Source organism: Procambarus clarkii, chromosome 14 (assembly GCF_040958095.1).
Source record: "Procambarus clarkii isolate CNS0578487 chromosome 14, FALCON_Pclarkii_2.0, whole genome shotgun sequence".
Lineage (NCBI taxonomy): Eukaryota > Metazoa > Arthropoda > Malacostraca > Decapoda > Cambaridae > Procambarus > Procambarus clarkii.
Window position 1 is genome coordinate 10,523,661 of NC_091163.1, and position 19,810 is coordinate 10,543,470.

The 19,810-nt window shown below is 39.9% G+C and overlaps 1 protein-coding gene across 8 annotated transcripts in view; it reads left to right on the forward strand.

Annotated features, from left to right (window-relative positions):
- Positions 1 to 5,644, forward strand: part of Imp (IGF-II mRNA-binding protein) — a 426,087-nt gene extending 420,443 nt beyond the window's left edge. For all 8 annotated transcript variants that reach the window (XM_069324365.1, XM_069324366.1, XM_069324370.1 and 5 more), the window contains one exon: positions 1,244 to 5,644. In XM_069324365.1, the coding sequence (XP_069180466.1) occupies positions 1,244 to 1,339 (96 nt within the window). In that variant the 3' untranslated portion in view covers positions 1,340 to 5,644. The remainder of the gene's footprint in view (positions 1 to 1,243) is intronic.
- Positions 5,645 to 19,810: the final 14,166 nt, after the last annotated feature.

The following is a 19,810-nucleotide window of genomic DNA, read 5'->3' on the forward strand; positions in this document are numbered from 1 at the left end:
GGCCGTGGGGACACTAAGCCCCAAAAACACCTTAAGGTAATCTCGAGGTGGTAGGAGAAAAACAAAGAAACTGTATTGGAGAGGATTTAAACATTCCCTCTAATGCATTATGTGTTCTTTCCTCTGAGGCTAATGGTCCCCCTCTTCCAGCCAGAGGTGGCACTCCCATATTTAAAAAATATATGAATTATATAAAATTATATATTTACCAGTACATAAAAGATCCTGATAGGAATAGACAAAGTGAACAAAGGTAGCCTGTTTAAATTAATAATAAGAGATAAGTCAAAGGGACACCAGTGGATGCTAGAAGTCAAGTCAGAGAGATGTATGGAAATTCTCACAAGTGGTGTCCAGGAAAAGGTTGTTGATGCCATTTCCATCTATAGCATTAAAAAAATATGATGCTAATACTGAGAGAGGTAATTAGGGCACAAGGCATAAGTGCGTAGGAAGCAGGGCATAAAGAGCTAGATCTAACTCTCATGTAGTCACTGATAAATAAGCACACAGTCTCCATGCAGGTATTTGTTCTACTTGGCTTCTTACACCATGGATCCCATTTTGTTTATCATACACCAATTTCTCAAATATAGTGTACTACTATTACGGGCTATTCATGCCCGTGCCACCTCTGGTGTGTGGCTTAATCTTTATCAATCAATCAGTGTAATCTTCAAAATTGCTATCATGTTTTACACTTAGACTAATGCCTCAATAATTCTTACACTTAATACATTCCTCTTTATTTTTATTCAATAACACAATGATAGTTGTTATTTCCATTATTTATGTGCAGTGTAATACTGTCTAGCAAATAACCAATACCTATTATATTCCTCTTCCTCCATTTTCATTTAATAATTTCTGCCTATACCTCATCCACTGGTACACTTTTCCCTTTGGCATTGTATCTTGCACTTTCCTTAAAATGACACAACCAAATTTACACATTGTTCATCAGCTCCTCCCATCAAATTTTCACATCTACAATTTCCACTTCACTAGTAAACATTACCCCATTTTTATCTTCAATGTTCCTATTTACAATACTTGTATTCTCGTGAGAGGTCAGGTAAAAAATTGTGAGCATTACTGAGTTTTCCAAAAATTGTAGAGAACACAACACTACACAGTTTATTAAATTTAACATTAACATATTCCTTTCTCTATGAAATATTGATAATGTTCATTGGCCCTGATGTACATTTTATATTAACTATTTGCTCTTTCTCATTCACAGTCAGCCCAACGTCGTATCAGAGCAATTATCCAGATGTCATCAACCCCTAGCAGTGGGCGTATTACCCGCGTACCAATGACACCACGGATGCAGTGAGGTCATAGAGATGACATCGTAAACAAGTCCTGCCCACATGCCAGCGTCACGCCCCAAGCAACATACCAAAGAGACGGAGATGTTGGAGCTTAGGATTGACTGTGTGTGTCGGCGGCTTTCCTCACTTGACCTCGCTTGCTTGCTTGTTTTGCCTCTGGAGCCCAGGCTGGTTGACCTGAGCTTGAAACACATCACAGATCTCAGGGGGATTGTCTGAAGTAGATTATTTGCATTATAGCTGTTGGATTGATTTGTGTTCATGTACTGTACATGTAGGGTCTTATTTTGTTCATTATAGAATGTGATTTTGTTTACAGCAGATATGAAATGCTTCTAGTGATTGCCTTTCAAGAGACATTCAGGTAATACCTTTGTCGTTATATAATGAGTGTGATGTGCACTTGCACTGGTTGTCACCCATCCTGGGCCCCAGACACGAGTTGTGACAAAGGTGCATCAAGTAACAGAGAGCATTGTGTTGTGTAGTACCCAGGCCACTTGGGCACATTTGTGTGCATGTAGGCATGTGTGTGCATACGGTAAATGCACCTGAGGCTCCTGTGTTGAGTTCTGACCCCCTGTGTACACTTGTTGGCTGCACCAGTCAATTTCGCGGCCAACAAAGACGAGTCATTGGACACTAACATAGCCTCTTGGCTTGTGTTGAAGTGGTGTTGTCTCCTCGTCTAGCTAGTGTGGGCACTGTTGATATCAGGGCTCCGCTGTTTAGTTAACTAGTACAAAAGTTTGTGGAATATAATGGACCATTGTTATAATATGGTCTTTTTTTGTACGCAAAGTTATAGCAAAGTTTATTTTTGATACATTGTTGGAGCAATTTTTTGTTAAATTTTTTTTAAAGAAGGAAAATATAATGTAGCATGGAAAATGCTATATAAAAAAAAAGCCTTGTCAGCACTCTCCACAAACCACCTCTCTCTTCAGGTCAGTAGATCCTGGACTGACTCATTTGGGGACTTGACGTGTGTTCAAGTCGCAACATTCTCCACTACTCCATAAAGGTTGACACCGTACCACAGTTCGACAAGGAAGTTAAATAAACTATTACAGGGGATCAAAATTCCAAACTCACAAAACAAAACAATGTATGCAAAACAGGAAATGATGTATACTCTATAAAATGCCCACTGATTTTGTAGTACCATGAACATTGAAATACTTCACTCAGGTGACTCTTTAGAAGCTGATTGGTGCAGCACAGGCATGCCATGTGCTGCACCCATGACTGTGGGGTGGCGGCCCGGGGCGCACCCCACCTCCACCCCACCTGTGCTACCTCACTCCTACGCCAACCTTCAACCCCTAGCATCTAAGTAATTCCTCATTCATCTTTAATGCCACAATTCCTTCTACTGTTTGTGTTGTGCAAAGTTTTTTTTTAATGTTGATAAAGCACCAAGAGATACTAATCAATTCTGCATTGTACTAAGGGGAATGGTTGCAATGTTTGCCTTTATAAGGTATGAGATATGATCAGAACAAGAATTATTTGATTATTATATGAATTCATATTGATTTGGATCACTGTTCTGTTAAATACTAAAGATATGATGAATTTTATGCAGAATAATTATTTCCAGATGATGTGATCATGTTGCATACCCATTATGTGTGGTAGACTCTTAGGTGTTTGCATGAGTGTTATTGGCTATAGCTGTATCTAATTTTCAGTTAATCATTGAGGACTTGCTTGGATGCTATGGGGCTGAGACCTACTGCTGATTGCCCCATTAAAGATATTGGAAGTATTAAGGATGCAGTTAAAGGAAACTTGCATATGTGAAAAACTGGCTAAATTGTGACTATTGGTACGGCAGCATTCTTACCGACTGTACGAATGTTTGCTACATCACGCTGTTTACACTTCCTGGTTACTGTTCAGTGACCAGTTAGCCTAAGAGGGAGTTACACCTGATGGTGTACAATATCCCGCAGCAGTCATTAGAAATACTGGGTTGACAGAACCACAAGTGAACATGTCTTAAGTTGCCTGCACTGTGCCCTTTCCCTTCCGTGCCTTCAGTGTTGGGCAGTAAGAAGGCCAGAATTCTAAAACTTAACTTGAAATCAGCTAAAGTTTATTACATAGATTGGCTTTGAAATGTGATTGGCTGTGTTAATTGTAAATGTTGTTAGAACAAATAATTGGTTTACTACTATCCTCTCCAATACTGGTTTTAAGTTAGGTTTGAAGATGCTGGCCAAAGCCTCGGCAGATTAATGTTGGTTGTAGGTGCGTTCCATGTAGACGCTCTGTTTGATTATGGTTATGAAAAAATTCTATTCTGCCTGTATTCCCAATAGACTGTATGATATGATTGGTGATTATGATATTTAAATATTGCATCAGTAAGAATCAATTACTTATTGCAACAGAAATTTGAAGTCATTTTGAAGTACTGTACTACCATACTGTATATTTCATTCAAAATCGCCAATGGTACCACATTTGTCGTCTGATTATGAACAGCACTTGGTTTTGCGCTAGTGTATGTAACAGTTTCCTCGCTGGAGAACCTTTCAGATGACACATTTTGAGCCCCTTTGCCTGAATGCTAGTAGAAAAATATGGCAAGATATAAAAGTCTTATACCAACCTGGTAATCTGGAAATTATAATCGCACAATCACTTTCACACTTAGTCATATTTTAAACTTTCCTGTACAACCAAATTGACATATTTTGTTTGTTCTGCAAGTATTAAGGTAAACGGCTCTTTTCATAGTACTCTTCAAGTTTGTTTAGCTGTTATATTTAGATTATGTATGAGGACTTCTTACCCGCCATGGTTCACTTCTTGGAATTAGTTACGCAGCACTTAAACACTTGTGGGTGGAAAGAAATATGATTAAAATATTTCATCTGAAGGATAAGAATCTTGCTTCATATTAATTAATATTTGGTTGAGTGCTCAGTGCTTACTTGCTTTTCCACATAGTACACCAATTTATTATTACTATGTTTTATTTTTTCCAAACAAATTTCTTTTGTTGTCTTTCCTTTTCAGTCTTATTACATTTTATATAATTATTTGTTCACCTTCATGCCTTTTCTTCTTTGTCTTTCTTATATTATATTTATTTTGTTGACTCTTGAATATAAGGAAAAAAGGACAAAAGCCTTTTTTCTCCCGTTTTCTTTCCACTCGCTGGCGTAGGAAGGTATTGCCATTGCAGCCGTAACATGCATCAGGCTCTGCCCAGCATACATAGAGCTGCTTTTGCGATGTCTCCTACTGTGGGTGGCATTCACAAGTGGCGTGGGTGCAGGTATGACTTGGGTTCCTGTAATATAATGAGAGCTATGTTTGTCCTTGCTATACCTCTGCCCCGCCAATCGTGTCAATGCCATGGTAAGGGTTCCATTGTTCCAAGGTATCCTCAACTGGCCCATAATGTTATCAACAATATTTAACTCCTATTTGGTTTCAAGATACATAGCTGTTGTTATAAATGATTGAAATCATTGAGATGAATTATTACCTCTATTACAGTTTCTGAAGTGATTAAAGTGCTGTCACTTGAGCATTTCTTGTTCTTGGAACCAAATGGAAGTCAAATGCTTATGATTTTAAAAAGTTACACACATGTATTGCCTGGTGGCCATGTAGTCCAGACTGTTGTCATTTAGACATTTGTTATTGGCAACTTTGGATGGTGGCATTCAGGTTGGTAGCTGTAACTGGGCCACTGGGGTTTGTTCCTCGAGACAGGCACTCATAACTTCCTCAACCCATTTTCCAAGGTGCCTCTGTGACTTCTCCAACTTCTTATGCCCCCTCAACCTCCTAAAACCCTAATAGTCAATTGGTCTTGGGTTGATCAGTGTTTATTCAATTGGCCACATCTCTTCAGAACCTATACTAGCTCTGTTCTGGAGGGTGCCTCTGTACAACAGGCCTGGTTCATCTGCCCAGTCTGTGTTCCCTCCTAACCCAGCGGTGCAACCACATCAGTGTACAAAGCATCAATTTCGCCTATCCTGCACCTCCCACCGTGTGCCTCGCACCGCTGTTGCTGTTGAAGGAGGGGGCCTCGCCTAAGCCACTTCGTCACTACAATCCTTGGCCAGCCTGGAGGGGCATCCTTCCGCATTATGCTTCTGCAGTAACCAGTCAGTCTTCCCGAGTCTGAGCTTGAATACCAGATTCAGGTCCTGGCATTACTATTACCACTACAATTACCAGTCCACCACCACCACAACTACTCCACAACTATCACATTTGGGTACCAGCCACTGCTTTTCCTCTACTGGTTCAAGTAATAAACAATTTCAGGTTAACAATTTGCTTTTATTTAAATATCCATTAATGTAAAATAATTTAAGTAACCTTCAAGGCCTGGTCACGGACCGGGATGCAAAGCCTCGGAATCATCGCAAAGTAATCTTTATTTAGTCCTAAATACGGTACTGTCTACAAATATTTGTCAACATGGCTGACTGTATGTATAGCTGCTTCTGTCCTTTAATAGCTATAACCAATATGCCATACTATAGTTGTGTGACAGTTTCTACTGCATAAATAAAGGATTAATTCTTTTGTAATACGAAATATCTAGGGAAAAGACTGCTACTTGATTCAGGGTCCCAGTGATGGAATTCATGAGGGTAGAAAGCAGTAGAGAACATATCTATGTAAACATAACACGGTTAGGAACAAATCACAGCAGGTAATGACTCAGAGGTGGGGACATGCATTTAGACCTCCATTTAAGGGGCTGAAATACTAGGCGAGTACAAGTATGGAGGGCCTGATAGCCGAGTGGACAGTGCTCTGGTCTCGTAATCCTAGGGTCCGGGTTCGATCCCGGTGATGGCAGAAACAAAATGGGCAGTTAATTTCACTCTGATGCCCCTGTTACCTAGCAGTAAATAGGTACCTGGGAGTTAGAGCTGTTACAGGCTGCTTCCTGGGTGTGTGTGTGTGGAAAAAAAATTAGTATCAGTTGACTGAATGACAATTGAGAGGTGGGCCAAAAGAGCAGAGCTCAACCCCCACAAGCACAATGTCGTGAATACAAGATAAGTGTATTATCAAACCACCTCTTGAGTCAAGGGAGTTAAGCTTTAGGCTGCACAATGAAACTGCTTTAAACAATTTTATAACTGCTGCTGATAATGTCAACTGGGAGTCCGAGTTAGGTAACATAGGGGACATCAACCTAGCAGTGCAATCTTTTCTACAAACAACTCTTAGCCTTTATAACACCCACTGTCCTATGCTTACAAAACAAGTCACAAACAAAAGGCTTAACAATCCTTGGCTTACAAAGGGAATACTTAAATCCATTAACAAAAAACACGACCTTGAGAAGAAGTATAGGTTAGGAACCGTCTCCAAAGAATTCTCAAAGAATTACTCGTTATTGCTATCTAAAATAATTAGATGAGCCAAAACTAAATACTATGAAGATAAATTTACCCAAATAAAGAGCAACATTAAAAAAACTTGGAGCACAATTCACAAATATTGGGATCAAAGAAGATTTTAAATAACAAACCAACACTCCTGTCCAATAACGTTGGTCAGCTTTCAGCCTCTGATTCTGCTATTGAGTTCAATAGGTTCTTCTCTTCCATTGGGTCATCCCTTGCAAATGATATTCCATCTTCCAGTACTGATGTTAATGACTATCTTACAGGTAACTATCCACAGTCTCTGTTCCTAAAGCCTACTAATTCCACTGATGTCAATGAGATAATCCTTTCCCTTAAAACCAAGTCTAGTGCCCTCGAGGAGATACCAACTTTAATTTACAAAAAAGCCTCCAGATCTTCAGCCCCTGCTATTGCATTGCTCTTCAACAAGTCACTTGAACTCCAAACCTGTCCAGACATTCTAAAAAAAGCAAGAGTAACCCCTGTCCACAAATGTGGTGATCACACAGATGTTAACAACTACAGACCTATATCAATCCTGCCTAACTTGTCAAAAATATTCGAAAAACTAATCTACAAGCAGCTTTACTCTTTTCTAGCCAAACACAATATACTTAGCTCTTGTCAATATGGCTTCAGACCCAAAAAAAGCACTAACGATGCACTTATTAGTATGATTAACTTGATTCACGCAGCTCTTGATAAAAAGAAGTTCCCTGTTGGGTTATTTGAGGACCTGCGTAAGGCTTTTGACACTGTCAACCACCAGAACCACCTTCTTAAATTACATCATTATGGAGTCAGAGGACACTCCCTGCAATACCTCAAATCTTATCTTACTGACAGGCTCCAGTATGTTTCTGTGAATAATACAATTTCTCCCACCCTACCCATCAACATTGGTGTTCCTCAGGGCAGCATACTTGGCCCTCTCCTCTTTCTCATCTACATTAATGACCTTCCAAATGCCTCCCAACACCTCAAACCAATTCTATTTGCTGACGACACAACCTTCATTTACTCCAGTCCTGACCCCCTTGCTCTAAATGCCACAGTAAATACTGAGCTAGAGAAAGTCCATCTTTGGCTAACTGCCAACAAACTCACCCTTAACATTGACAAAACGTTTTATATTCTGTTTGGCAATAAATCCTCTAATCATATAAATCTCAAAATAAACAATACCCAAATTTGTAACAAATTAGATGGTAAATTCCTTGGCGTTCTCATCGACCACAAGCTGAATTTCCAGGGACACATTCTAAATATATCAAAAAAAGTTTCAAAAACTGTTGGCATTCTTTCTAAGATCAGATATTATGTACCCCGCCCTGCCCTGGTGACTCTCTATTACTCCCTCATCTATCCATATCTCAACTATGGCATTTGTGCTTGGGGTTCTACTACCCAAAATCATTTACGTCCTCTAATTACTCAACACAAAGCTGCTATTAGGACAATATCCAACTCTAGCCCCAGACATCACTTGGTACCCCTACTCAAATCTCTGAATATGTTAGATATTAAGTCATTGCACATTCTCTCATGTGTATTATACATATATAAAATGCTGAACTGTAATGCCAATCCTGACCTCAAAAGATTCATTGAAGGTTGTAACAGAACCCATGAGCACCACACCAGAAATAAATACAGTTTTGATATTCCTAGAGTACGACTTAATCATACTAGAAATGCTCTTCAAATCAAGGGACCCAGAATGTGGAATGATCTTCCCAACCATGTTAAAGACAGTACCTCTCTCAACCAGTTTAAGATAAAAACGAAGCACTACCTAATAAATTCCCTGTAACCTACCTTACCCCTTTGTTGTCAACCCATGTATGTTTTTTTTTTTTTTTCAAAACAACGCTGTTTGAATGTAATTTTCTGTAATAATTTGTAATTGTATTTGTGCTGCTTTTTCAACCATGTTCCTCCCTCTTTTACCTCTATTTTTATTTGTTCTCAACACATTTTATTCTTTTTACCCATTAGTTTTAAGCTTTAGTCATTAATGTTTTTCCTGCCCGAAACGCTTTGCGTAATAGTGGCTTTAGGCATTGTATGTACTAGCTCTATCTATTAACCCAACAAACTTTGTAAAATCTCTTTATGTATGTACCTTACCTAAATAAACATTTATTTATTTATTATTTATTAAGTTACAAACAATATTGGATTTCTAGATAGAGCTAGTACATACTATGCTTAGAGCCACTAATATGCACAGCATTTTAGGCAAGATGTGGGAAAAATACTTAGACTTAAACTTGAAACTAATTGAGATCAAAGCATAAATTGAATTAAAAAAGGGAAAAAAGAATGATGATAATTACATGATAGATGGAACAGCAGAAATTGAAACAAAACAGCAGAAGTAATTTTAACTAAATAAACAGAAGACTACAATTTTCTTAGTTTATACATTGCATACAAATTGTCAAATTGTACACAGGACGGCCTGAAAGCTGAGTGGACAGCGCTCAGAATTTTTAGTCCTGAGGTTCCGGGTTTGATCCCCGGTGGAGGCGGAAACAAATGGGTAGTTTCTTTCATCCTGATGCCCCTGTTCACCTAGCAGTAAATAGGTATCTGGGAGTCAGACAGCTTCTACGAGCTGCTTCCTGGGAGTGTGTAACATAGGAGGCCTGGTCGAGGACCAGGCCATGGGGACGCTAAAGGTATTTGTTTCTAGTGTGGTACCCATGGGTTCTGTTACAACCTTCTAGGAAGTGTTTAAGGTCAGAATTGGCATTTCAGTTCAGAGTTTTAAATTATATTGAGTACACATGAGAGGATGTGCAGTGACTTAATATCTAACATATTCAAAGATTTAAGTAAGGGTGCTGAATGCTGTTTGGGGCCAGAGTTTGTTATTGTTTTAATAGCAGATCTGTGTGATTAGAGGATGTAGATGATTTTGGGTAGTAGAACCACAAGCACAAATACCATAATTGAGATAAGAATAGATGAGTAATAGTGTGCCACCAGGGCAGGGCGAGGTACATAGTATCTGATTTTAGAAAGAATGCCAACTGTTTTAGAACCTTTCTTTTGCTATATTTTGAATGTGGCCCTGGAAATTCAGCTTATCAGTGAGAACACCAAGGAATTTATCATCTACTTTGTTACTAATTTGAATATTGCTAATTCTTAGATTAATTTGATCTGAGGATTTATTACCAAACAAAATCTAGAAGGTTTTGTCAATGTTGAGGGTGACTTTGTTAGCAGTTAGCCGAAGATGGGCTTTATTTAGTTCAGTATTCACTGTAACATTTAGAGCAAGAAGGTCAGGACTGGAGAAAATGAATGTTGTGTCATCAACAAATAAAGTGGCTTGATATGTTGAGACACATTTGGAAGGTCATTAATGTAGATGAGAATGAGGAGAGGGCCAAATATACTACCCTGTGGAACACCAATGTTGATGGGGTAAGGTGAGAGAATTTGAATCATTCACAGAAACATCCTGTCAGAGCTTGTCAGTAAGGTAAGACTGAAGGTATTGGAGGGAGTGACCTCAGACTCCATAATGATAAAATTTAAGAAGGTTCTGGTGGTTAACAGTGTCAAAAGCCTATGTGGGTCAACACACAACCCAACAGGGAACTAATTTTATCAAGAGCTGCATGTATCAAGTTAATCATACTAATCAGAGTATCATTTGTGCTTTTTTGGGGTTTGAAGCCATACTGGCAAGAGCTAAGTACATTGTGTTTAGTTAGATAAGAGTAAAGCTGCTTATAGATTAGTTTTAAAATATTTTAGATAAGGTTGGCAGAATTGCTATAGGTCTGAAATTATTGACATCAGTGAGATCACCACATTTATGGATTGTGGTTACTCTGTTTTTTGTTTTTTTGTTTTTTAGAATATCAGGAAAGGTTTGGAGTTCAAGTGATTTGTTGTAGAGCTATGCAATGTCCAGAGCTAGAAATCTAGAGGTTTTTTTGAATATTAGAGTTGGTATCTGAGCAAGGGCACTTGACTTAGTATTAAGAGAAAATGATTATCTCATTAACATTAGAGGAATTTGTGGGAGTTAGGTACAGAGATTATGAATAGTTTTCTGTAAGGTAGTCCTTAAACATTAGTTAGGGAAGATGGAATATAATTTGTTAGGGATATGCCAATGAATGAGAAGAAACTATTAAATTTAATAGCGGTGTCAGAGGCCGAAAGCACACCATCGTCATTAGATAGGAGTACAGTATTGGCTTCTTATTCAAGACCTTTGATCCTAACATTTGGGAGATAGTGTTCCATGTTTTCTTAATGCTGTCCTTAATTTGATCAAATTTATTTTCATAGTACAGGTACTGTATTTTATTTTGGTTCTCCTAATTATTTTGGATAACATTGATGAGTATCTCCTTGAAACGTCTTTGGAGATGATCCCTAACCTATACTTCTTCTCATGGTCATGTCTTTTTATTAATAGATTTAAATATATCCTTAGTAAGCCATGGATTGTTTAGCCTTTTAGTTGTGACTTGCTTAGTTAGCATTGGACAGTGGGTATCATAGAGGCTCAGAGTTTTGAGAAGACATGTTTGCACCGCAAAGTTCATGTTCACTATGTTACCTAGTTCAGACTCCCAGTTGATAGCAGCAGCAGCAGCAATAAAGTTGCTTATATTAGTTTCATTGTGCAGCCTAAAGCTCCAGTGCACATTCACAGAGCCACCAACCAGTAGCTTCCTAGCAATCAGCAGGTTCAGTTCTGTCGCTGATGTGGCCTCAGCCACTATTCCCTGTCACTGGTCTTTACTTATTACAGTATTCCTAACTTAATTTTTACTCATGAGCGTGTGTTTACAAGCCGTACTTGTTATGTAGCTGTAGTTTAATCTGTGTTTTAGGTTGCACAAATTTAAGGTGTCCCTTCCCTAAATGCTCATTTAGTGTTGTTTCTGCACCGAGTTATATATCTCTGGTGAGTTCGGGAGTTCACCCTTGAGATGATAGGCCACTTGGCACTACCAGGCACTACCAGGCATTACCAGGCCACTAAAACGGGGCATGGTGGCCGAGTGGACAGTGCTTCAGGATTCATAAATCCTAGGGTCCAGGGATCGATGGCGGAAACAAATGTTGAAATCAAAATCAAGAACTACTGTCGGTATTGGACTTATTCTTACAAGTGAAGGTTCACACACAGGATGACAAAGAAATCAGTAAAATCCTAAAAAAAAAACAGAATGAGGACATGTTTAGCACTCCGATACACAGCATGAAAGTGGAAGATCCGGACAACCTCTTCATGCGTGATATCCAAACCCCTGTAAATATAAATGATATCAACACCAGCGTGGCTGATTTTGAAAGATTAATTGACAACATGCCCATGCACTCAGCCCCGGGTCAGCTCATGAAATTCAATATTTATAAAGAAATAAAAAGTGCCAGTAGCACAGACACTCAGTATAGTGTGGAGGAAGAGCTTGGACACGGGGAAAAGATACCAGATGCGCTTAAAGCAGCAGACATAGACCCTCTACACAAGGGAGGGGACAAAGCATTGGCAAAGAATTATAGACCAGTTAAACTAACGTCCCACATAAAAGTATTTGATAGAGTGATCAGGAGTCAGGTCACCAGTTTCATGGAGACCAATGACCTCCACAATCCAGGTCAACATGGATTTAGAGCAGGAAGATCGTGCCTCTCACAGTGAAGAGCAGAGGTGCCATAGGCACAATCAGAGAACACTGTATAAATAATAATAATAATAATAATAATAATTTTTATTTAGGTAAGGTACATACATAAAGAGATTTTACAAAGTTTGTTGGCTTTATAGATGGAGCTAGTACATACAATGCCTAAAGCCACTATTACGCAAAGCGTTTCGGGCAGAAACGTAAACATCAGAGGTCATCAGAGATAAACAAACATAAGATAAACAAACATAAACATCAGAGGTCCTCGGTTGTTCAACACCCTCCCAGCTAGCATAAGAAATATTGCCAGAACAACCGCGGACATCTTCAACAGGAAACTAGATTTATTCCTCCAAGGAGTGCCGGACCAACCGGGCTGTGGTGGGTATGTGGGCCTGCGGGCCGCTCCAAGCAACAGCCTGGTGGACCAAACTATCACAAGTCAAGTCTGGCCCCGGGCCGGGCTTGGGGAGTAGAACTCCCAGAACCCCATTAACCAGGTACCCATTTGTCTGTTTTTTCTTTAGGCATTGTTTTTCTTGGTTTTTGCCTCTGGTTGTCAGGTAAGGGAGCTTCATGCTTGCTTCTGAAGGCTTAGGTTCTGTACTTTTGGCCCTTTGACCTGTTCTTCACCTTCGGCCGTGTCCTTTTCAGGGGGATATGGAAACGGCTTCTGGAAGGAATTCCTTGGTGTATCTGGCCGGGGGGGATGTGCCTTCTGGTGCAACCAGTTGCAACGGTACATCGCTTCCAGCATGTCACGCGTTCTGCGTCAGTGGATGCACTGTTTGTCGATCCATTTTCCTTGGTTCCCCATTCACATCATGTTCGTCCCAGGCCGGCCATTCCACGGTGTCTTTAATGACCAACGTTGCCCATCATTTTGAAATTTCCTAGCATTGCTAAGCACTTCTTTGATATGCTTCCCTGGGATCCTAATGTGTGTATATCACCTTTCATTGGCTCTGGTTGGTGGGATTGCGAGGAACTGAAGAAGAATTAGGATTTTTCATGCAAGTTGCCGTTTCTGTCTGTGTGGTGGATGACAGGTCTATGAGTCCTTTTTTACAGTTTAAGACCACCTATTCAGGGTTAACACCTTGTATAGAATTTGTATAGACTAGAAGGGACTGCAGCCTCTCACCCAGATTTGTTTCTATTCCATGGGAAGAGAAGTTAGCCAGCCTTAACATCTTCATAAATGGGATTAACAGAATCTGAACATGTGAAGTAAGTAAAGAAGGTGAAATATGGAGAGCTAGCAGTAAAAGTGGCAAGAGCTTGACCCAAATGTCCAGCCAGATGGACATTGACTGGACGGTAGTGACGGTCTCGGTTCATGCAGGTCGGCGTTCAATCCCCAACCATCCAAGTGGTTCGGCACCATTCTTTCCCCCCGTCCTACCCCATATCCCCTTACCCCTTCCAAGTGCTATAAAGTTGTAATGGCTTTGCGCTTTCTCCTGCTAAACAAAAATTCTCCTTAAACAAAAAATTGATGACAAAAAGATGATTACGATGATTATGATTATAAAAATTATAATCATGACGATTTATGATTATAAAAAGATGATTATGATCAAGAAATATTTCGCTAATATAATTAGGACTTAAAAAAAAAGCCTAGGAAAGATTATTAAGATTGAAAAAGATTTTACCACGGCTAAAAACCTTTCCAGGGAATTTTAATTTTCAGGGAAGGGTTAGGGGGAGGCTGTTTTTAATCTGAGGAGGCCTGGTCGACGACCGGGCCGCGGGGACGCTAAGCCCCGGAAACACTTCAAGGTAGGGGTTTGAGGACATGAATGAACAAACCATAGAGATCAAAATAGAAACAAATTTGTCATAAGAGTATTAATTTAAAAGCTTGTGAATTGTCAGCATCAGTCGAGGACAGAATATCTGAGAGTTAAGATTATTCATTCCATGTGTAATGTGTACGGTTAAAGATTGTATATGTCCAAACATTAAGAAGCTGTTCTTGTTTAAAATTTAAAATTCACCTACTCGGAACAAAATGTTCCAAGTAGCACGGGCTATGGTGAGCCCGTAGTGGACTTACCTGACACAGGAGCGGGGCTGTAACTAGATGGAAAGCAATGCATCATCTGTATGAGCAAATATCATGGGTCAAGTAGCAAAGACCAATAAATTCAAAGTAAACGGTGGTATATGTTTGTTCAGCGCAAAAAATATTGGGATTTCATTGAGTCATAAAGAAGGGTAACTAATCAAAGGACATGTTCTACAATTGTTCTACAATGTTACGGCCCTACTGGGACGCAACCAGGTTCTTTTCTGATGGTATTAGTTTTTTGGGTATCCAGCCCCAAGTTAGTAGAGGCTTTCAAGGGGTGAGCTCCGTAACGCAAGTAAAATCAATGGGGGAGGTACAATAATACACAAGTATACTAATTTATATATTCCTTTCCCACCACCATATGTAAATTAAAGTCACAAAAGGGAATTATTACTACACAGTATATACATCTTCGTCTTCCTCCGAAGACACTGGACACTTGGCGATGCTCACTCTGGGTAGCCTTTCCTGGTTTCCTCTTCCGTGGCCCAGAACCCACGATGAATCCACCCTGGCCACAGGCCAGCCAAATCACAATCCCACCAGCTGGGTGCCTTGTCGTGATGGCCTACAACCACAGTCCAGCCTGTAGCTGGCAGGTACTAGTCAGCCTCGCTGTTGGGCCACTCCACGACTAATACTAGGGTTGCGAGCCCTAGCCAGGAGCCTCGTGTGACTCGCTGGTCACTCTCCTCGGTCGGCACCGCAGTGGGTGGTCTCTTCCACCAGCCAGCCCCGGATACGGCGAACCCCGTTACTGACGCATAGTGCTGTTGATGAGTATTATGACGCAACTGATCCTGACAATGAACAGTGACACTGAGGGTGAGAACTTTAATGATGATGACGATCAAGATGTTGATACCGGGTCTAATAAACTCTGTTTGAAGGAAAATAATAGTGGAAATGATGAAAGTGATTGTGATAACGAACAAAGTGAAACCAGTGACGCTTGTAGTGATAATGACGAAGTTCAACTGGACGTGGATGCCCGCCTCGGGCCGCGCACGCCACATCCCAGATGGTTCCGCCGTGACAACTTTAAAGAAATGGTGACAGGTGATGTGCTGACTGAAGAGGAAAAAGAAGCTGTAATAAAGCACTACAACCGGTATCGGGAGATACTTGCTTTCCTGAAACAGCAGACTGATAAAGTACAAAAGAACAATGGCGGCCTCTGAATCTCATAAAAACAAGTACAGTGTCATCAAGATACTCAGTTGGAATATTGCTTCTCTTAGAAAACGGTATTCAGACCATCATAAGGTTATGACTGAAGACATAGATATTGTCTGCCTCCAAGAAACCCTAACTCTCGCAGGTAAAACCCCGCAGAATCTGCCTAGTTATCAGTGTTATAATCCCAGATCAAAAAATACGTTTCTCATGTAAAAAAAATCCCTGCCACATGAGCCACTTCCCGCCCAACAACGAGAGGGGTTTCAATATCATGGTATCCGGGTACATGTTGGTAACTCTACACTTAATGTTTTGAATGCCTATGCACCAACTGGCCTCTTCCAGTATACTGACCTACCTAGTTTTGCACATACTGATTCTACAATATTAATTGGGGATTTAAATGCTAAACACAAACAATTAGGGGATCAACTTACAAACACCAACGGGAGAAGATTGTTGGCACTTCTGGTGATGTTCAAATTATCAGTAAGAATCAACCAACGCAAATATATGGAGGTATTCTAGATAGGTGCATTGGCTTTAACCTGTCATACACAACTCATGAGACTGATATTATGGATGACTTAATGTCTGACCATTTAGCCATAGCAGCTAACATACATGTGGCTAATGTTGACCTACCTGGCACTAAGCTGAGAAGACGCAGACTAACATTAAGGAAAGAGCAAGAAAAATTCTTTATAGACAGCATAGAACATTGGTATAACAATTATGAGCCTGAGAATGTACAACAGTTTTATGATGACCTCATAAATAAAACCTATGAGGCCATCAAAAATAGTGAGTCACGCCAAACAAAAAGTACTGGTAAACAAGTCAGACACAACCAGTACTGTGATGATGCTAAACTGAAAGAGCTTAAATCAATTGCTAGACAGACAGGTAAAGCATATAAGAGCCTTAGAACTCCTCAAATGTTAAAACTGTTTCAGGCCGCCCTTACAGCGGCAAGGGAGAGAATGACGGAACTGAGACAAAATGAATGGGAGGGTTTTGTTAGTGGACTTAACCTGCATACTCCCCTGGGCAAAGCCTGGAAAGGCATAAACAAAATTATTGGTAAAAATAGACAAGTGTCACACCCAAACTCGCTACAGAAAGCCAATCAGTTAATTACAAAATGGGCTCAGGTTTCCAGCTTTGGAATGTTACCAGCTAGCACTAGGGAGAAATTGCAGGAGAGGTCCACAGACAGAAATTCTCTCAAATTTCATGTTGAGCAAGCAACATGATGAATGTGATGTTCCATATACAGATTATGAATTGGATGCAGCCCTCTCCAGGGGCAGTAGCACTGCTCCTGGTGAGGACGGTATCACCTATGATATTCTTAGACTCCTACATCGTGTACCTGGTAACCCATTATTAGAACTGTTTAATGCCAGTTATGTCACTGGGCAGTTGCCAGTATCATGGACCACCAGTCTTACGGTACCTGTACCAAAGCCTGGCCAACCTGATGCTTTCCGTCCCATCTCACTGACCAGTTGCATGTGCAAAACGTTTGAGAGAATGCTGCTTAATAGATTATTGTATAGAGTTAAAGAGCACATGTCACCTGATATCAATGGTTTCACACATGGTAAAAGTGCACACAACTGTATCAACCTTTCTTACTGTTCATGGAGATAAAAGGCACAAGTACACATTTCTTGATTTAAAAAATGCCTTTGATATTGCTAATAGGGAAGTGATTATGTATGAATTAGCGAGAATGGATATAGGGATATTTATTACAATGGATACGAGGCTATCTTACCAACCGGAAGTCCTCTGCACTGTTCCAAGGCTACAAGAGTGAAACTAAAGTAATGCAACTAGGCACCCCATAAGGAGGAGTACTTAGTCCTTCCTTGTTTAATGTTCTAATTAATGCTTTACTAAAATCAATCCCAACTAGTCCGGCAAACATCACTATCAGCTATGCAGATGACATCCTTGTGCATACTAAAACCCACCGCGAAATGCAGTCTTAAATTGTATACATACAGCTTGTGAGAGCCTTGGTCTTGTAATCAACGCTGCTAAAACTAAGGTATTTAACAGACAAATTGGCAACCGCAGAAGTGGACTACGAAAACTTAAGATAGATAACATACCAAAGGACTATGTCTCTTTCAAATACCTTGGTGTGTCTGTTCCTTGAACCGCAACTGCAGTCAATAAGTTACATCAACAATGTAGACACAGACTCAAGGCTCTCAGAACTGTAGTGGGGTACAGCCCGAAATATGGTGTTAATATTAGAATAGCAAGAATGATGTATTTAGCGTATATAAGGTCTCTGATAGACTCATGCACCAGCTTTGGTCCTGCAAAATGGCAAAAGTATTGATAGACTGGAAAAAATGCAAAATGAAGCACTCAGAATTATACTTGGCTGTCCTATAACTACCAAAGTTCTCAATATGCGCAAAGTCACAGTCTCTGGTGTAGTGGTAACACACTCGCCTGGCGTTCCGCGAGCGCTGTCATGGGTTCGTATCCCGGCCGGGGAGGATTTACTGGGCGCAATTCCTTAACTGTAGCTTCTGTTTAACGCAACAGTAAAATGTGTACTTGGATGAAAAAACGATTCTTCGCGGCGGGGATCGTATTTCAGGGACCTGCCCGAAACGCTACGCGTACTAGTGGCTGTACAAGAATGTAACAACTCTTGTATATAGCTAAAAAAAAAAATAAATAAATAAATATACTTAGCATTAGAGATAGAATATTTGAAATTAATCTTATGATGGGACTAAAGCTTCTGCGTGATAACAAAAACCATTGTGTCAGTTGCACTGTTAGAACACATACGAAATGGAACTAGCGAGTCTAAATGGATTCAAAGAACAGCCACTCATTAAAATGATGGGACTGCACGATGTATATACAGATGAAAGAGTACAGCACTTCCTTCCACCCTGGCAGATAGTACCTTTTGACATCCTGACCCCTGCATACCCCACTAAGAAACTAATCACAAACAACCCTCATGCTCAGCTTGCTGCTAAATTAAGCACCATAGAACACATTCACAATATACAAGCTGAAAACAACATTGCACAGACCATATACACTGACTGATTACTCAATACAGCTACAGGGAGGGCAGGAAGTGCTGTTATTGCTCATCAGCCCGATGGCAGCACAATTCAAAAATATCCGAATTAGTAACCGAGCGTCCACAATGCAAGCCGAGTTGGTAGCGATACTGGAAGCACTCGAAATTATTGACAACATTGAAGCAGACAGCTTAATTATTTCTGACCCTTTCCTCACTACGAGCAATAAACAGTTTGCAATCATATAATAACGTGCTTGTCTTGGAAGCTAGACGTAGATATACAAGAATACTTAGCAAGAGGGTAAATATAAAAATGTTGTGGATTCCTTCTCACATTGGCATGCAGGAACATGACAAAGTTGACGCCCTTGCTAAGGCTGCAGTAAATAAAGACAATATTGAACGGAATCTTAAGTTATCAAATAGGTACCTTAAAAGTGTCATTAGACGAGAACTCCTGGATGAATTTGAAGAAAGTAGAACTGTGCAAACTGGAACTAGCAGGTCCATTGTTCATCACAATGAAATGTGTGAAGTAAAACATGTGTATGGGGCAAGTAACAAAGTCAGACTAACAGATGTTGTCACAGCTCGTATAAGACTTGGCTACAAGTATCTCTGGCAGTTCGGCTTGTATAGGGATCTAGATGAAGTAAAGTGTAAAGTGTGTGGACAAAGACAGGGACACACTCGAGCACTATCTTTGATTGTAGTAAAATTGAGCCATTTAGGAGAAATCTAACCTCACTCTGTATGATATGACAACCTATCTTATTACCATGGATAAATTATCTGAAATCCTTGCACTGTATCCACATTTCGCTTCTCAGTAGATGAACGACACGAGATTCAGAAACAAGTAGTGTATTGTGAGGACTAATAATAAACAGCAGCTCCCCTATGACTAATATCCCCATTGGTCAAACTATTATGTATTAGCGATAAGACCTACCATTAATGTATGATGACTAACTGTAAATATGTAGCTCTTGTAATAGCACTTTAACTAGCTGACATTGTAACTATAAGGTGTTAAGGATAGAAGAAATTGTTTATGTAATAATCTAAGA